Raw genomic sequence first — 15,838 nt, forward strand, 5'->3', positions numbered from 1 at the left:
AAAGGTCTAGTTTTTGAATATTATTCAAGACTTGATATTGTTTCTTAACACTCAGATGAGAAGCGGAACAGAAGTAGAAAGAGCCCTTTAAATCCTTGGTACCTTTGGATTCAAATCAAAAAAGCTGTAGTACTTGAACCGGAGCAGCAAGGCCTCGTTCTCCTTCACATCTTGCTCCATGAGAGATCTTGAGGAGTCTAGCCACCTGGACAAAGCAGGGAATAGCACTGAGCACTGCAGACACAGCTAACCAAATCCCCCACCGTGTAAATTAAACTTACCCTTGGCCAGGCCTGCTGGTGCATGCCTTTTTAAAATTAATCCCAGGGCTTAGGAGGCAGTCAGGCAGTTCTCTGAGTTTGGAACCAGCCTGGTCTCTAAAGAGACACCCTGTCTCAAAAAACCCAAAACTTACCCTTGGTTGGTTTTTGCTTTATCAAGAAGAGCTTGAGGCTTGAACATTTTTGCCAGTATTTCGGGTGATGTTACCGGCTGACTGACAGCAAGTATCCCAGGATTGCCTTCTGACAGGGCACTGTCACCAAACCAGGCAGAAGTTGGTGACAAGGGGCTTCCATCATGGGCGTCGTAAGTAGGGGTCATTGTTTTACTATAAAGTCCCGGGCTTGAATATATGCTTCCTAGTAAGTGAGAAGAGACGGCTGTGAGGGGCGGGTCAGAATCTTAGTTCAGTAACGACACACACTACGGTAGGAAGCACACTGAGCCACAAGCTTCAATCTGGAAGGAAAGCTTTAGTACATTATTTACCTGCCTCAAAACACAAAAGAACTCTGCTCGTACATTAGAACACACAGTACTAAAGCCGTGAGAGTGTAATTAAATTGGCAGAAACTCTGAGAAAAAAGCCAGTTTGAAGGAACTAGGGCTATGGCTGAAGCGCACAGACCGACACACTGTGTGTGTAATTGTGGTGAGGCTCACCTTTCAGAGGGCCAATGTAAAGAACATCGGTGCCTATAGGAAAGGAAAGAAAGGAATTCAGAAGGCAAAGGCAAGGTAACACTAGAAGACAGAAGAATGAAAGGAAAAGGGAAAAAGGAAAACAGACTTGCCCCAGTTGTGACTTGTAAGTAGCTGTGTCAACAACCTCAGGAGCTTCAACATAAATACAACATTTTGTCTACTGCAAAATGAAGTTATGCTCTAATCAAGCATACCCTGATTGGTTTATGTACGGCTGATCTAATACAGTCAGAGGCATCACCTCATTGATCTCAGGCCCCTCGGTAACAGGTACAGTAGAGGCTACATAAAGAAAACACACTAGCTAATGATAAATGTTCTTTGACTTGAATAACATAATTAAGGCGACCAAAGACATCGAGTAAAAACATCTGCCTTAACTTTGTTATATTTGGTCCTGTCCTGGGTTGTTTTTTTTTTTTTTTTTTCCCTTGAGACAGGGTCTCATATCATGGTCCAGGTTATAATCATGGTTTTAAAAAAGAAAATGTGTAATTGCTGTTACATTGTTACTGGACGTGGAAAGAAGGGTAAACGTCCACTCTCCCCCAGTCATCTAACTGGAGAATTTGCCTCGGAATCCTCCTTCCTTCCGCCCACCGCTGTGAGCACAGCAGCTATAACCTGGGAAGTCACAGTGAAATGGAAGGACTTTCACTGAACATAAGCGGGTCTTGTCAGCCATCTGTAGCTGACCCGGTATCCCTGTGTTCTGTGTTGTGCTCAAAGAACCTGTCCATCTGAATGCCGTGAGACAGAGAGGAGGCCTGAATTCTGCTCCACCTTTAAAGCAGACACTGGGAAATAGCCCTGGGGCACTGTTCAATAGGGAATCATTTTCAAACTTCAAATCATGTGTCCATACTTACCAAAGGCAGGAGTCACTGCCCCAGCTCACTTGGGCAGAGTAATTCTGCTAAGGAGTGCAAAGAGATGCAGTACGGGAAATATTAACGTCTAGGCAGAAACCTGTTTACTTAAAAGAACTGTTACATACACCTTTCACTAAAGTCAAAATATTGACTTTCTCCCCACTAAAATAATACACTAGAATTATTTAGAACCTAGTCAAATTAAAACTGACCACTCTCTATAGAGTTTCTCATACAGAAAGTATGTTAGTAGAGCTCGCCCAGGCCTCTTCACTTTCAATTTCCTGCAGTCTGCATTTTACATACCACAGTTTCAGTTTGTCTTATGGATACTCTAGGATAACAAATCATTTAGTGTCCCAACGAATCTATTTTCACCCTAGAGAACAAGCTGTAGCCCTGAGGCTGAAGGCCTTGGTCACAGTTGTGAGCTAGCAGCTACGGAGCCACACCAGGAACCAGCCCATCTTGGCCGCCTGCACACAACCTTCATGTACTGTAACTCAAACCATTCCCAACCCTTGTTGATTGCTTGGAATCTTGGTGCCACGATAAGGGAAGCTTCAGTAAATAGTTCTTGTACTTATTTCCCAATTCTAGTTGCACCACGGGGTCAGAGGGTGTACATAGTTCAAATTCCTTCAGGTCCAGCTCAAAGGCTAACACTAACTATCTTGTTTTCCTATTTGACTGTGTTTATATAACAAACACTGAAAAGAAAGAAGAAAATAAAGAAATGGCCGGTTCTTGAAAGGGAATAGTCAAAGAATAAGCTTAAAAGTAACTTTCAATACTAGCCTAGCTTATTTTCTGCATTATTTGACTTTGTTATAATGAAATTATATTTAGTATCTGACTTCTTTAATAGAAAATATAAAGCTCATTAGAACATATTTCTGATTGAAGAAATTCTCTCTCTCATATAAATCTTACTTTAATTGGGAAAAATAAATTGAAGAAAATTTCAACCTTTAGTATTTGAATATTAAATATCTTAACATATACATCTTTTGTTCTTTAAAGAATAGGTTTAATACTATTTTGATACTTAAAATGGTCAAGATCCAGATAGGAAAAAATTGCATCCTACATAAATAATCTTCCTAGTAAATAGAATACTGATTATATTCAATATTAGTGTAGAACCTAGATTTTCTTTTTTCTAGACGCCTTCTGATTTTTTTTTCCAAAAAAAGTTTCTAATGAGATCATTTCCACTTATATAATAAACTGATATTAAGTTTCTTTGAACATTTACCACTAGACTGCAAAAGTGTTCTTTCTTTGAAAAACTGCTTTCAGTCTGTGTGGTAATGCATAGCTGTTGACCCCAGCTGTGGGGTCTCTAATACAGGAGAACTGTCCAGAGTCTGAGGCCAACTCTGGTAATAGAGAATTCATGCCAAGGACAGCGATGTAGTTGTTAGAATTTATAGTGTATGTGTGTATCTGTTGGCCAGGCAGAGTGGAATCTGACAGATACTGGTTAACACACACAAACACACACACACACACACACACCTACACCTTGTAGTAAAAATGACCTTGTTTGATTGGGAATACACAGCTAAATTCTTGCCACTACAAATCAGACAGCTATGCAGAGGAAGAACCTGTATAGCTTCTTTATGACTCGTTTGCTACCGATTTTTCTACAGAACCAGAGTATGTTCTAAAAGAGAAATATTAATCTGAATGACCACGGCTCAGCCAGCCCTTCTGGCAGTCATTATTAGAAAAAGAGCCTAGATAATAAACCATGACAAATCACCTGATGTTTCCTTCTCTGCTAACGCCTACTTAAACAGCTTAACCTTGTGCCTCTCATACTCATAGGTATTCCAGCCACTTCTGTGTCTTGGAATTCCTGTGTACACTGATTTCTGTGTACATTGGTTTCTGGGCTACAAAGCTCACCCGGCTTCCCAGATTCCAGTACTCAAGGCTGACAAGATCTTCCACGCTGCAGTGTCTCATGTGGATGACCACACGATGCTGATTACTGCATACACGCTGCACGGTATAAAGAGTCCTTAAGGAACTGAAGTTTTTTCTTTATAGTAATCAAAGTTTTTTGTTTTTGTTTTTTTTTTTTAAATCAGTCAAAGCTAGATTCTGGCTTTGTCCTCACTAGTGGGCTGGGGCATGTGGCCACATGGTCAGAGACTTTGCTTTCGGGACAGACCTGACAGAGCTCACGTCTCCTTTACAGTGTCTGATCCCAGGCAAGTGATTCAGCCTGAGTTTCTCATGCTGCCTATTACTCAGAACCGAGTTGAGTTAAACACTAGCTCTGCATGTCCTGTTCGGAAAACAAGCTGCTCAAGGAACGTGGCCTTCGACAGCTGCAACCTTTCAACACAACCCTGGTTTTCCCTTCTTAAAAAGACGTAAAGAGGGGGCTGGTGAGATGGCTCAGTAGGTAAGAGCACCCGACTGCTCTTCAGAAGGTCCAGAGTTCAAATCCCAGCAACCACATGGTGGCTCACAACCATCCATAATGAGATCTGACGCCCTCTTCTGGAGTGTCTGAAGACAGCTACAGTGTACTTAAATATAATAAATAAATAAATCTTTAAAAAAAAAAAAAAAAAAAAACTTTAAAAAAAAAAAAAAAAAAAGATGTAAAGAACTGCAGATGGCTAGGTAGGTCCAACTGACCTTCCAGACGACCCAGGTAGAGTCCCAGCATCCACGTGGCAGCTCACAACTGTCTGTAACACCAACCTAGGGTTCTGACACCCTCCTCTGACCTCTGTGAGCACTGCACAAATAGTATGCACAAACATGCATGCAGGCAAAACACCCACACATACAAGATAAATCTCAAAATTAAAAAAAAATATATTTTAAAAAGTCTCTTGTAAAGCTGTGCAGTGGTGTCCCGAGGACACTCAGAGCTGCTGGTAAGGCCAAGCCTGAGGAAAGGACGACAGAATGATGCACGGCCCAGAGGTAAAGACCAGCTATGGCCTGCGTGAGAAGGAAGGTACCAGTATTAGGCAGGGGAGGGAGGGCTGAGGGTCACTGCTGTGGTGTGTGAGGTCAGAGTGACATACACAGCAAGCTCCACACCAAGCTGCACCAAGGTTCCACTCAACTGAAGAACAGAAGCAACTCGCTGAAGCAAGGAGCAGCAGCTACCAAAGAGTACGAGGGCAGAGGTGTGAAGGTCTGGACTCTGGCGACTTAAGAATAATCTCATCACTCTGCACTCAGAGGACCCCAGTTTGGTTCCCAGCACCAGGTTGGGTGGGTCACAATCGCCAACTAGTAACTCCAGACCCAGGAGATCTGACCCAGTGTTCTGGCATCTTCAGGCACTGCACACACATGCACTCCTCCCCCCACATACACTTACATAAAAGGATTCAAACTCTGGCCAGCAGACACACACTAAAGACGCATACACTTTTAGCCCTACATAAAAAAAGTGAAAAAAAGGGTGTGTGTGTGTGTGTATACACACATATACACGTGTGTGTGTGTGTGTGTGTGTGTGTTGAAGACTCTGGCCCTAAAGTATCCCCCTTTTTTTTTTAAAGAATTATTATATATGAGTACACTATAGCTGTCTTCAGACACTCCAGAAGAGAAGAGGGCGTCAGATCTCATTACAGGTGGTTGTGAGCCACCATGTGGTTGCTGGGATTTGAACTCAGGACCTTTGGAAGAGCAGTCAGTGCTCTTACCCACTGAGCCATCTCACCAGCCCATATCCCTTCTTTTTGCTGGAAGAGATCTTCCACTGTTATTTGTTAACATTGGGTGACTTCTAGGGCCAGGTCCTGTTCATGTGCTCACCTGAGCTTCTAATCCTGGCTATCCATCAAAACTCCTGCAACTGTTTTCATAACTCCCTAGGGTGGCCGACAGAACTCACAAACTCCCTCACTATATCACACTTCATAATGAAAGGAGTCTACTCAGGCCCAGCCACATGGAAGAGGAACATCTTTTACCAGGATGATCTTTGCTATCATTCCTTCTGCCATTCTATTTACAATAAAATTCTGACCTCTGCCACATCTTTAATCCCCGCACTCAGGAGGAAAAGGCAGGTAGGTCTCTGTGAGTTTAAGGATAGCTTGGTCTACAAAAAAATCAAACAACTTAATTCACAAACGAAATTCCTCAATCCATAAAACTGAATATACCCTAAGTGAGATGAGTAATATTGGCGTCTGAATTCCTAGCACGTTTTCTAATTCATTCAGCATTTATGTTTAACTCCTTTAAATATGTCTTGTTTGTATTTCTCAGAATCCAGCCAATGCAAAGTATAGACAGCACAAGACCTTTCTAACTTCCTTGTGCTCCTGAAGTCCATCCTCCTTAAAACGTGGGTGGCTACCCAGCTACCTCAAAGGCTGGGGTGAGAATCCAGTTCCAAAGTGCATCACACAGCTATGGGCAGGGCACGACCTGTGCCTCATTAGAGTGGCTTTCATCCTCACCATGACAGAATTTACATGGCTAGGAATGAATTACATCAAAGTCAAGTCCAGATATCTGCAGCAGGGAAGGATCCCAAGTAATGGCGGTCAATGGAAATGTGGCAACCATGATGTTGACGTGTCCCATTTAGTCTTCCAGTGATGAGAATCACCTACCTGCCTGATGTATGCCATATATTGAGTGGGTTTTAGTTTAAAGCAAAAAGGGTGAGGTCCCTTTGTGCAGGGAATGCACAATTATTAGAGCATACAACTCACTAAACACAGAAAGCCATAAGATAGGAGAATACCTAATTCAGCTTGGGAAGGAATGAGTGGGAATATGAGGACACTTCTCAAAGGAAAGACTCCTGAAGAAAAAAGGTAGGGGTGCAGAGAGACAGAAAGCACAGAAAGGTCTTAAGAAATTAAGTAAGGTTTTAGGTACTAACATATCAACAAAAGAGTTTTTGTTTTTGTTTTTTTACATTCTACCTATAAAAAAGCTTTCAATTTCTGCAAACTAAATGAGTCCAACTGTAGAGTAACCAGGGTCCTTCTTCATTGATCCAATCAGTAACAAATGATATGATGACAGGCGGGATCTTCTGTGACTGAGGAGAGAGGTTGAAGGGGGCAGGACCACTCTCCTGACCTTTACGCGTCCATACCCTTAACAGAAGACACACAGTTTAGGAGCCTCATGTTCTGCCTTTGTTGAGTCTGGGTCTCACCTGATCCAGGCATGATAAGAGGTCCTTCCAACTCAAGCGCTTCGTCTTCAGACTGGTCATCTAGCTTTTTCTTCTTTTTCTTTGTGGGATCTCTGGGTTTTTTTAAGAGAGAAAGCTCTTCAGGGTGTCTTATATCTGTGAAATGAGAAGAAGTCAGTACAGTAAGTTTATTCAACCTAGTTTGAGGTATGAATTTGTCATTTCCCCCTGTGTTTATGGATGTCAGCATTCTGTCCAACACTCATATCGCATGGAAGACTGACATATATGACATGCTAAAAGTCCCCAAAAGTTCAGCAGAAGAATCCAAAGCACTCTTAATTCATGATTAGATGGTAAGTGTAATGACCTCAAAATTGGACAAAGAAATCTACAGAACACAGAAGGAAAATCCACTGGAAGGGGTGATGCACGCCTTTATAATCTCAGGCAGGTAGATCTATATGAATTCAAAGGCAGTCTAGTTTATACAGTGAACTGTAGGACAGTCAAGACTACATAATACACTATCTAAAAAACAATGTCCAAAAACCATAAAAAAAATCCTAGAATTCTTATTTATTCATTTTTATCCAAGATTTTGTACTATGTTTTCTTTGTTTGTTTGTTTGTTTGTTTGTTTTTTGAGACAGGGTTTCTCTGTGTAGCCCTGGCTGTCCTGGAACTTACTTTGTAGACCAGGCTGGCCTCGAACTCAGAAATCCGTCTGCCTCTGCCTCCCGAGCATTTTCTTTTAGCTTTATGTGCATAGGTGTTTTGCCTGCATGAATGTCTGTGAGCCACCATGTGGGTGCTGGGAATTGAACTCTAGACCTCTGAAGAACAGCCAGTGCTCTTAACTTCTGAGCTACTTCTCCAGTCCCAAGCAGATCTTTCTTACATACACTATTAACCATGTTTCTGAAAAGCAAGACCCATCATTAACCCTCTCCCAAAATTAGTGGGACCTCAGTCAATACCCCCATGGTTGATAAGCAGGTTAAAAACTGTGTGTGCATTTGTGAGGCCATGAATACATGTGTGGAGACCAGTAGTCAGTAAACATCAGACATCTTCCTCAACTGTACCCAGCCCCCAGCACTGCTGTCAAAAGTGCATGCCAACATGATTGGCTTTTTACATGGACGTCCCGGATCCAAACTCAAGATCCTCAGGCTTATGCCTTAAGCCGACTTCCCACCCTCACAGGTTATAAACTTAGAAGAAAATGGAACAATCCTAGAAGATAATGCATTCCTTTTTTTTTTCTTTTAAGTTTTTTTTCTTTTTTTAAGACTTATTTTTAAGTCATAAAAAATTTATAATAGTTAAATGCCTCTTAAATATACATGATGTCTTCTGAAGCTAAAAGCAATATTCACTCAATCAGTTTTTAAAATCTATTTGGAACATTAAACATGATAGAAGTAGAAAAAAATCTCTTATGAAGTCCTCTATGAAAGGAAATTGTGACAAGTTCCTGACTAGATAAAAACCGTTCCATCTCCAAGGGAGAATATTCAGTGTAACTGTGGTTTCATAGAATGAATTGGGTAGTGTTCCTTCTGTTTCTATTTTGTGGAATAGTTTGAAGAGTATTGGTATTAGGTCTTCTTTGAAGGTCTGATAGAACTCTGTATTTAACCCATCTGGTCCTGGGCTTTTTTTGGTTGGGAGACTTTTAATGACTGCTTCTATTTCTTTAGGGGTTATGGGACTGTTTAGGTAGTTTATCTGATTCTGATTTAACTTTGGTATTTGGTATCTGTCTAGGAAATTGTCCATTTCATCCAGATTTTCCAGTTTTGTTGAGTATAGGCTTTTGTAGTAGGATATGATGATTTTTTTTTTTTTTAAATTTCATCAGTTTCTGTTGTTATGTCTCCCTTTTCATTTCTGATTCTGTTAATTTGGATACTGTCCCTGTGCCCTTTGGTTAGTCTGGCTAAGGGTTTATTTATCTTGTTGATTTTCTCAAAGAACTAGCTCCTTGTTATTGCTCTAGCTTTATGATGAATTGAATAGTTCTTTGTTTAGTTCTTTGAATAGTTCTTTTTGTTTCTACTTGGTTGATTTCAGCCCTGAGTTTGATTATTTCCTGCCCTCTACTCCTCTTGGATGTATTTGCTTCTTTTTGTTCTAGAGCTTTCAGGTGTGTTGTTAAGCTGCTAGTGTATACTCTCTCCAGTTTCTTTTTGGAGGCACTCAGAGCTATGAGTTTTTCTCTTAGCACTGCTTTCATTATGTCCCATAAGTTTGGGTATGCTGTGCCTTTATTTTCATTAAATTCCAAAAAGTCTTTAAGTTCTTTATTTCTTCCTTGACCAAGTTATCATTGAGTAGAGCATTGTTTCCATGTGTACGAGGGATTTCTTTTCTTTTTGTTGCTATTGAAGACCAGCCTCTTAGTCCATAGCGATCTGATAGGAGTATTTTTTAAGAATTTATTTTATGTATATGAGTACAGCTCTCTTCAGACACACCAGAAGAGAGCATCAGACCCCATTACAGATGATTGTGAGCCAAACTGTGGCTGCTGGGAATTGAACTGAGGACCTCTGGAAGAGCAGTCAGTGCTCTTAACCACTGAGTCATCTCTCCAGCCCCAAAGCATTCCTTGATAAAAATAAATCTGGTGAATTTAGACTAATTGATTTCAATTCATCATAAAGCTAGAGCAATAACAAGGTTTCAGAAAATCGACAAAAGTGTCAAGGCAATTCAAACAGATTGGAAAATCTTCAACAAATGCTGCTAAACAATCAAAGATTCATAATTTTTAGAGAGAACATTGACATTTACCTAACTCAATGTGTTAAAAATTTAACTCTTGGTGAATTGTGAACCTACATCTAAGAGTAAAACTAGAAGATACTGGTAGACCCTGACTGCTTAGAGAGGATAGCAGTAGTTGGAATGAGAATGTCTCCAGACAAGCTCACGTGTGTGACCGCTTGGTTCCCAGCTAGTGATGCTGTTTGAGGAGGCTGCAGAACATGTAGGCTGGAGTCTTGAAAGGACTACATCTCTCTGAGGACCTCAGAGAGGGTTTATAGCTTTGTCCCACTTCCAGTTCACCCTCAGCTCCATGTGGGTAAGGAGAAGTGTTCACTCAGCCTCCCTGCATGATGGACACTTAGACTCTGGAACTATAAGCCAAAATAAACGCTTTCGCTTGTGAGCTGCTTTTGGTCACGATGTTGTGTCAGACCAACAGGAAAGTATCTACATACCCTCCTACCTCCACCTACAAGCTGCCTTTGAGGCTGAAGAGGCACTCAACAGTTAAAAGCTCTTGCTGATCTTGCAGAGGACCCATATTTAGTTTCCAGCATCCATACTAGGTGGCTTACTACCACCTGTAACTCTAATTCCAGGAGATCTGATGCCCTCTTCTGGCACATATGCAGGTAGGCCCTCACACATAAAATAAAAGCACATAAATCTTTTAAAAATGTCTTTTACTTCAAACAAATTGATGAAGTGGGATGGAAATATATTCCAGTGGTTAAAAGAATGAGCTGCTCTTCCAGAGAACCCAGATCCAAGTCCCAATACCACATGGAGGCTCACAAACCTAATTCCAGTTCCAGGGGACCCTCTTCTTGCCTCTGAGGGCACTGAATGCATTTGGCACTGAATACATGCAGGCAATACACACATATACATAAAATTAAAAATAATCAATTTAAACAACTAACCAACCTGCACTTTGAAAGGGGAGAAGCAATATACTGGTATAAAATGTTTAGAGATTTGTATTCAAAACATGTGAAGAAAACTATAAGGCCACCAGGCTAAAGACTGGAACAAACTCTTCAAGGAATGGCCCAGAAGTACATGAAAAGATAATGGGTTACCGCTCAAAGACATGTGAACTAAATTATGAAATAGCACTATTACCACACCCTACCCCACCCTGGACAGAGCAAAGCATGTTCAAAGACACACAGGTAGGAGCTATGACACAAGGCAGAGCCATCTGCAGGTCTCACACCCAGCTGGAATGGTAAATGAGAGAAGTATGTGGAAATAGTTCTTCAGAGTCTTATCGTTTAAACATGTAGCTAACACACTGCTTGGATATTCTTCTATATACTCAAGACAGTGAAAAGCATATTTACAACAGCTTTATTCATAAAACTGGGAGTAACTCAAGATGGATAAAGAAAATGTGGAGTTTGCATATCATCGGAAACAATGTTCATACAATGAAGTCTATTCATCAGTAGAAAGAAACAGCCTATTGATACATACTATAAAGTGAATGACTCTAAGTGGAAAAAGCGAATCTGAAAGGAGAAATTATGATTAATATCTATAGTTTCACTAAATTCCAGAGAATGTGAATGAATTTCAGTGACAGAGAGCAGCTGAGCGGTACCAAATGACCTTTGGCAGAAGATGGGAATCATTGGTTTTTAAACTGTGGTGACTTCACAGTGTAGACACACTGTGTGCTGAAGCAGGAAGATGTCAAGTTTAGGCTGGACTTGAGAAGGGTCCGGAGTAAGACCTCAAAACACCAAAAGTTTTACATTTCAAATGGTATAGACAGTTGTTCATTTGTTGCATCACAATCTACTTAATTAAAAAAAAAAATTCTAAAGGGCCGGGTATGGGAGCACAGGCCTTTACTCAGCACTGGGGAGACAGAGAACGCAGGGTTCAAGACCAGCCTAGTGAGCTCCAGGCCATGAGGAGTTACCTAGTGAGATACTCTTAAAAGAAAAGAAGTGCGAGAGAAGTAAAAGCCAAAGTAAAGAAGAGGGGGAAAGAGCAGCAGAAAGCAGGCTGACATAGATGCTCAGTCACAGGACTCATGGTCTCAGAAGTGGCAGGCAGCCTCCAGGCTTCAGCAGCTTACATTGGACCCACTAGGATGGGTCACGAAGCTCTGTCTCAAGAAACCAGAGACTAAGATCTACTATCTGGCTGAAGGGCCAAGAGACACAATTTAAGGTAACAAAGGCACAGCCAAATTACCTGAGCTCAAACCCAAGGTCCTTGTTTACCAGAACTCAGACAAGTTACCCAGCCTGCCAGGGTCTGAGCTTTCTTACCAACTGCTATAAAAATGAAGGGATGAGAATTGTTTTATTTTACAAGTCTCCGTTTGTCCATGAGGCACACATTCCACAACTCCCAATGAATGCTCTGCAACTTCAGAGGGTATCAAGCTCTACAGTGTTTCTTGTAAATAAGTACCTATAAGAAAGCACACTTCTAAATAAGGCACTGTAAGAGATTAACGGCAATCAATAAAAAACAAAAAAACAAAAAAACAAAAAACCACTACACAGACTCTAACAAACAAAAGTTACATAAATACAATGTTGCCAATCTGTGTTTGGATTTTCCTTTGGTGTCTGAGACAGACATTCAAGGGCAGTTTTAGGATTCTTTGTAGTCCAAATTGCCAGCATTGTGTCTCTTGCCCTCTGAGACCACTAAATATGGGTTAAACACAAGCTGTTGAGAGCTTATCTGATAATTTGATGGCTACTAGGTGGTTAGGGGTAGGGGGTGATTTACCACCAGTGAGTGAGGCAAGGTGAGGTTACACTGCTCAGAAGGATAAAAAACTTAATCGTTGTTGATTTCTGGAATTTTTCATTAAATATTATAGAACTGTGTCTGCCCACTGGTAAATGGAATCTTAGGGAGTAAAACCACAGACACAGTGGGAATATAAATTCATGTAATATTTTCTTCTAATTATAAGAAAATATAGTTGTGCTAAAAATTGAAATAGAAAAAAGTATAAATTATCTATAAATGGTCTCTCTCTCTCTCTTTTTCCTTTTTTTTCTTTTGTGACAAGATCTTGCTATGTAGCTTTGACTGTCCTCGAACTCATTATGTAGACCAGGCTGATCTTGAACACACAGATCTACCTGCCTCTGTCACCTTTAAAATATTTTCTTATTGAAGCATGACTATGTAGATAATTTTAACATCTACACAGTATTCTCCGTAAATATAATGATCACTTCTAATTCTGATATCATCATAAATATTTCTACAAACACCTATGTTCATCTTTTTCCACACCATATTTTTCTTTTGCAATTTATTTTTGTGAATGACTGGATTACTACCAGACGCCATGATAATTTAAGGCAAAAGTTGAGCAATAGGCATATATCTTATTTTTTAAACACTGGCTTTGAGCTCTGTTTGTAGCTGAGGATGCCTTTGACTCCAGGCTTCCTGCATTCATTACCTTCCAAGCAAGGACTTGGGTGACAGATATGGTGGCTAGCTGTAATTGATAACTTAACACAATCTAAAATTAGTGGAGAATACTCTGGTTTCTCTTCAGAAAGTGTATGAGTGTACACACACACACACACACACACACACACACACACACGTCTTTTTAAAATTACCTGGGAAGAGAGTTTTAATGAATGATTGTCTAGATTGTTTTGGATTATTGATATGTCTATGGGGGACTGTCACAACTGATGTAGAAAGACCCTGCCCACTATGGGCACCACCATCCCCCATCCCCCAGGCTTGGGTTCTGGAATGTGTTATCTGACAGGTAATTAATATCTAGAATATATTTATTTAAAGACATTAAATACCCCCTCTCCTTAAACCATCCAATCAAAAATGGGCAAATGAATGATGCCACAGAAGAAATACAGTGAGGGCTAGAGAGGTGGCTCCATGGTTAATAACATAGAAATAGCTGCTTTCCCAGAGGATCTGGGTTTGGCTCCCAGCACCCACATGGCAGCTCATCTGAATTCCAGTCCCATGGGATCCAATCTGACCACCCTGGGCCCATCACACATGTGATATACAAAGGCAAAGCACACACATAAAAATTTTAAAGATTAAATTGTAAAGGAGAAGAAATATAGAGAGCCAATAAGTATTTTTAAAAATTTTAACATCATTAGTGATCAAATAAATGCAAATAAAAATCATACTGAAATTCCATCTCATCCCAGTGGGAGTGGCTATCATTCAAAAATCCAGTGTGGAGCTAGAGAGATGGCTAAGCAATTAAAGAATACTGGCAGCTCTTCCAGAGGACCCAGGCTCAATTCCTATCACCCACATGGCAATCTGTACCTGTCTATAAAACTCCAGTCTGGGGTCTAATGCCCTCTTTGGCTTCTTTGGGCACCAGGTACAGACATGGTGCACACACATACATGCAGGGAAACACATCCACAAAATAAAATTAAAAAAAACCCTTTACTGCCAGGCAGTGGTGGCACACGCCTTTAATCTCAATACTTGGGAGGCAGAGGCAGGTGGATCTCTGAGTTCAAGGCCAGCCAGGTCTACAGAGTGAGTTCCAGGACAGCCAGGGCTACACAGAGAAACCCTGTCTCAAAAACAAAACAAACAAACAAAAAAACAAAAACAAACAACAAACACCACTGTGGAAATCTGTGTGGAGCTTTCTCTCAAAACTGACACTCGAGCTGCTGTCTGCTCCAGCCGTAACAGGCCTGGGTATATATACTCACAGGGTCTTTCAGCAAGTCAGCATGCTACACTATTCACTACAGATGAGCCTTAGGACTGGCCTAGATAGTAAGCAGATGAAGGGATAAAGAAATTGTGATTTGTAAACACAACAGAATCTCATTCTGCTGTAAAGAATAAAATTAATGACGTTTTCAGGAAAATGAATAGAATTGAAGAGTTAAAGATAAATATTCCAGTTTTTCTCATAATCAGAGTCAGTCACTCTCTCTCTCTCTCTCTCTCTCTCTCTCTCTCTCTCTCTCTCCAAACCCCACACTCACACACATACACAAGCATGTACATACTTATATATGAACATGAAATTAGAAGGGGATTATGTGAGAGGAGGAAGGGGCCAAAAGATATGCAAGAGAACATATGACGTCATGGGGAAGGAATAGGTAAGCCTGCACTTAGTGGAATCTACATTCATTATTCTACACATATATAGGAAATCATGATGATCGAAGGAGGAGACTACGGGGGAGGAGAAACAAGGGTGGGGATGCGGCAGGGTATGAGAGCGCAATAATACATATGGAAGAAAATGTCATATGGAGAGCGCAATAATACACATGGAGGAAAATGTCATATGGAGCTCGAGACTTTGTACAACTAGCCATGCAAACAAAACTAATACAGCAGATTTTAGTTACATAACTAAGAAGCAAGAGTTTTTCTTTTCAAGATAGGGTCTCCTTCACTGTGTAGCCTTGGTTGGACTGAACTCACTATGTGGACGCAGCTGGCCTTGAACCCATAGCGATCTGTCTGCCTCTGTCTCTGAGTGCTGTGATTAAAGGTGTGTAAAGGCTCATCATTATAAGTATTTAAGATGTAATATTAGCTCACCCCTATGTGTGGCTTTTGGATCTTATGCCTCATTACTAACTGGGGATGTTCAGAAACCCAGAGGATATTTCAGCTGATTGTTCTGATCTGTATTTACTTAATATAAATAAATCGTCATTATTCTCCTAGACTACTTTTCCTTTTTCAAAGAAATATGTGTGTGTATGTCTGTGCCCATGTATGTGTGTACATGCATGGTTTGTGTACATGCATGTGGAGGTCCTATGTTGATGCCAGGAATCTTCCTCCAGCATTTTTCTACCTTATTTACTGAAGGAGAGTTTTTACATCACATTCAGAAATATGGCTAAGTCTCAGTAGCCAGCCTGCTCCAGATGTCGGGTCTTTGCCATCCCAGTCACCAGGCAGATCTGCACAAAATGCAGATATGCTCTGTAGATTCAACTCTAGACCTCTGTGGGTGCAGCAAGTGCTCTCCACTGCTGAGCTATCTGCAGCTTACAAACTACTAATTTTTTTTTTT

The 15,838-nt window shown here is 40.7% G+C and overlaps 1 protein-coding gene across 4 annotated transcripts in view; it reads right to left on the minus strand.

The window, feature by feature from the left end:
• The window catches only part of Fermt2 (fermitin family member 2), a 69,330-nt gene that overhangs the window by 16,899 nt on the left and 36,593 nt on the right, over positions 1–15,838 (minus strand). For 2 of the 4 annotated variants that reach the window (XM_029541306.1, XM_029541308.1), the window contains exons 4-7: positions 7,030–7,164; positions 946–978; positions 416–641; positions 103–205 (exon numbers count right to left, since the gene is read on the minus strand). In XM_029541306.1, the coding sequence (XP_029397166.1) occupies positions 103–205; positions 416–641; positions 946–978; positions 7,030–7,164 (497 nt within the window). The remainder of the gene's footprint in view (positions 1–102; positions 206–415; positions 642–945; positions 979–7,029; positions 7,165–15,838) is intronic. The other 2 variants (XM_029541307.1, XM_029541309.1) reach the window with 1 other exon arrangement.

Source organism: Mus pahari, chromosome 8 (assembly GCF_900095145.1).
Source record: "Mus pahari chromosome 8, PAHARI_EIJ_v1.1, whole genome shotgun sequence".
Taxonomy (NCBI): Eukaryota; Metazoa; Chordata; class Mammalia; order Rodentia; family Muridae; genus Mus; species Mus pahari.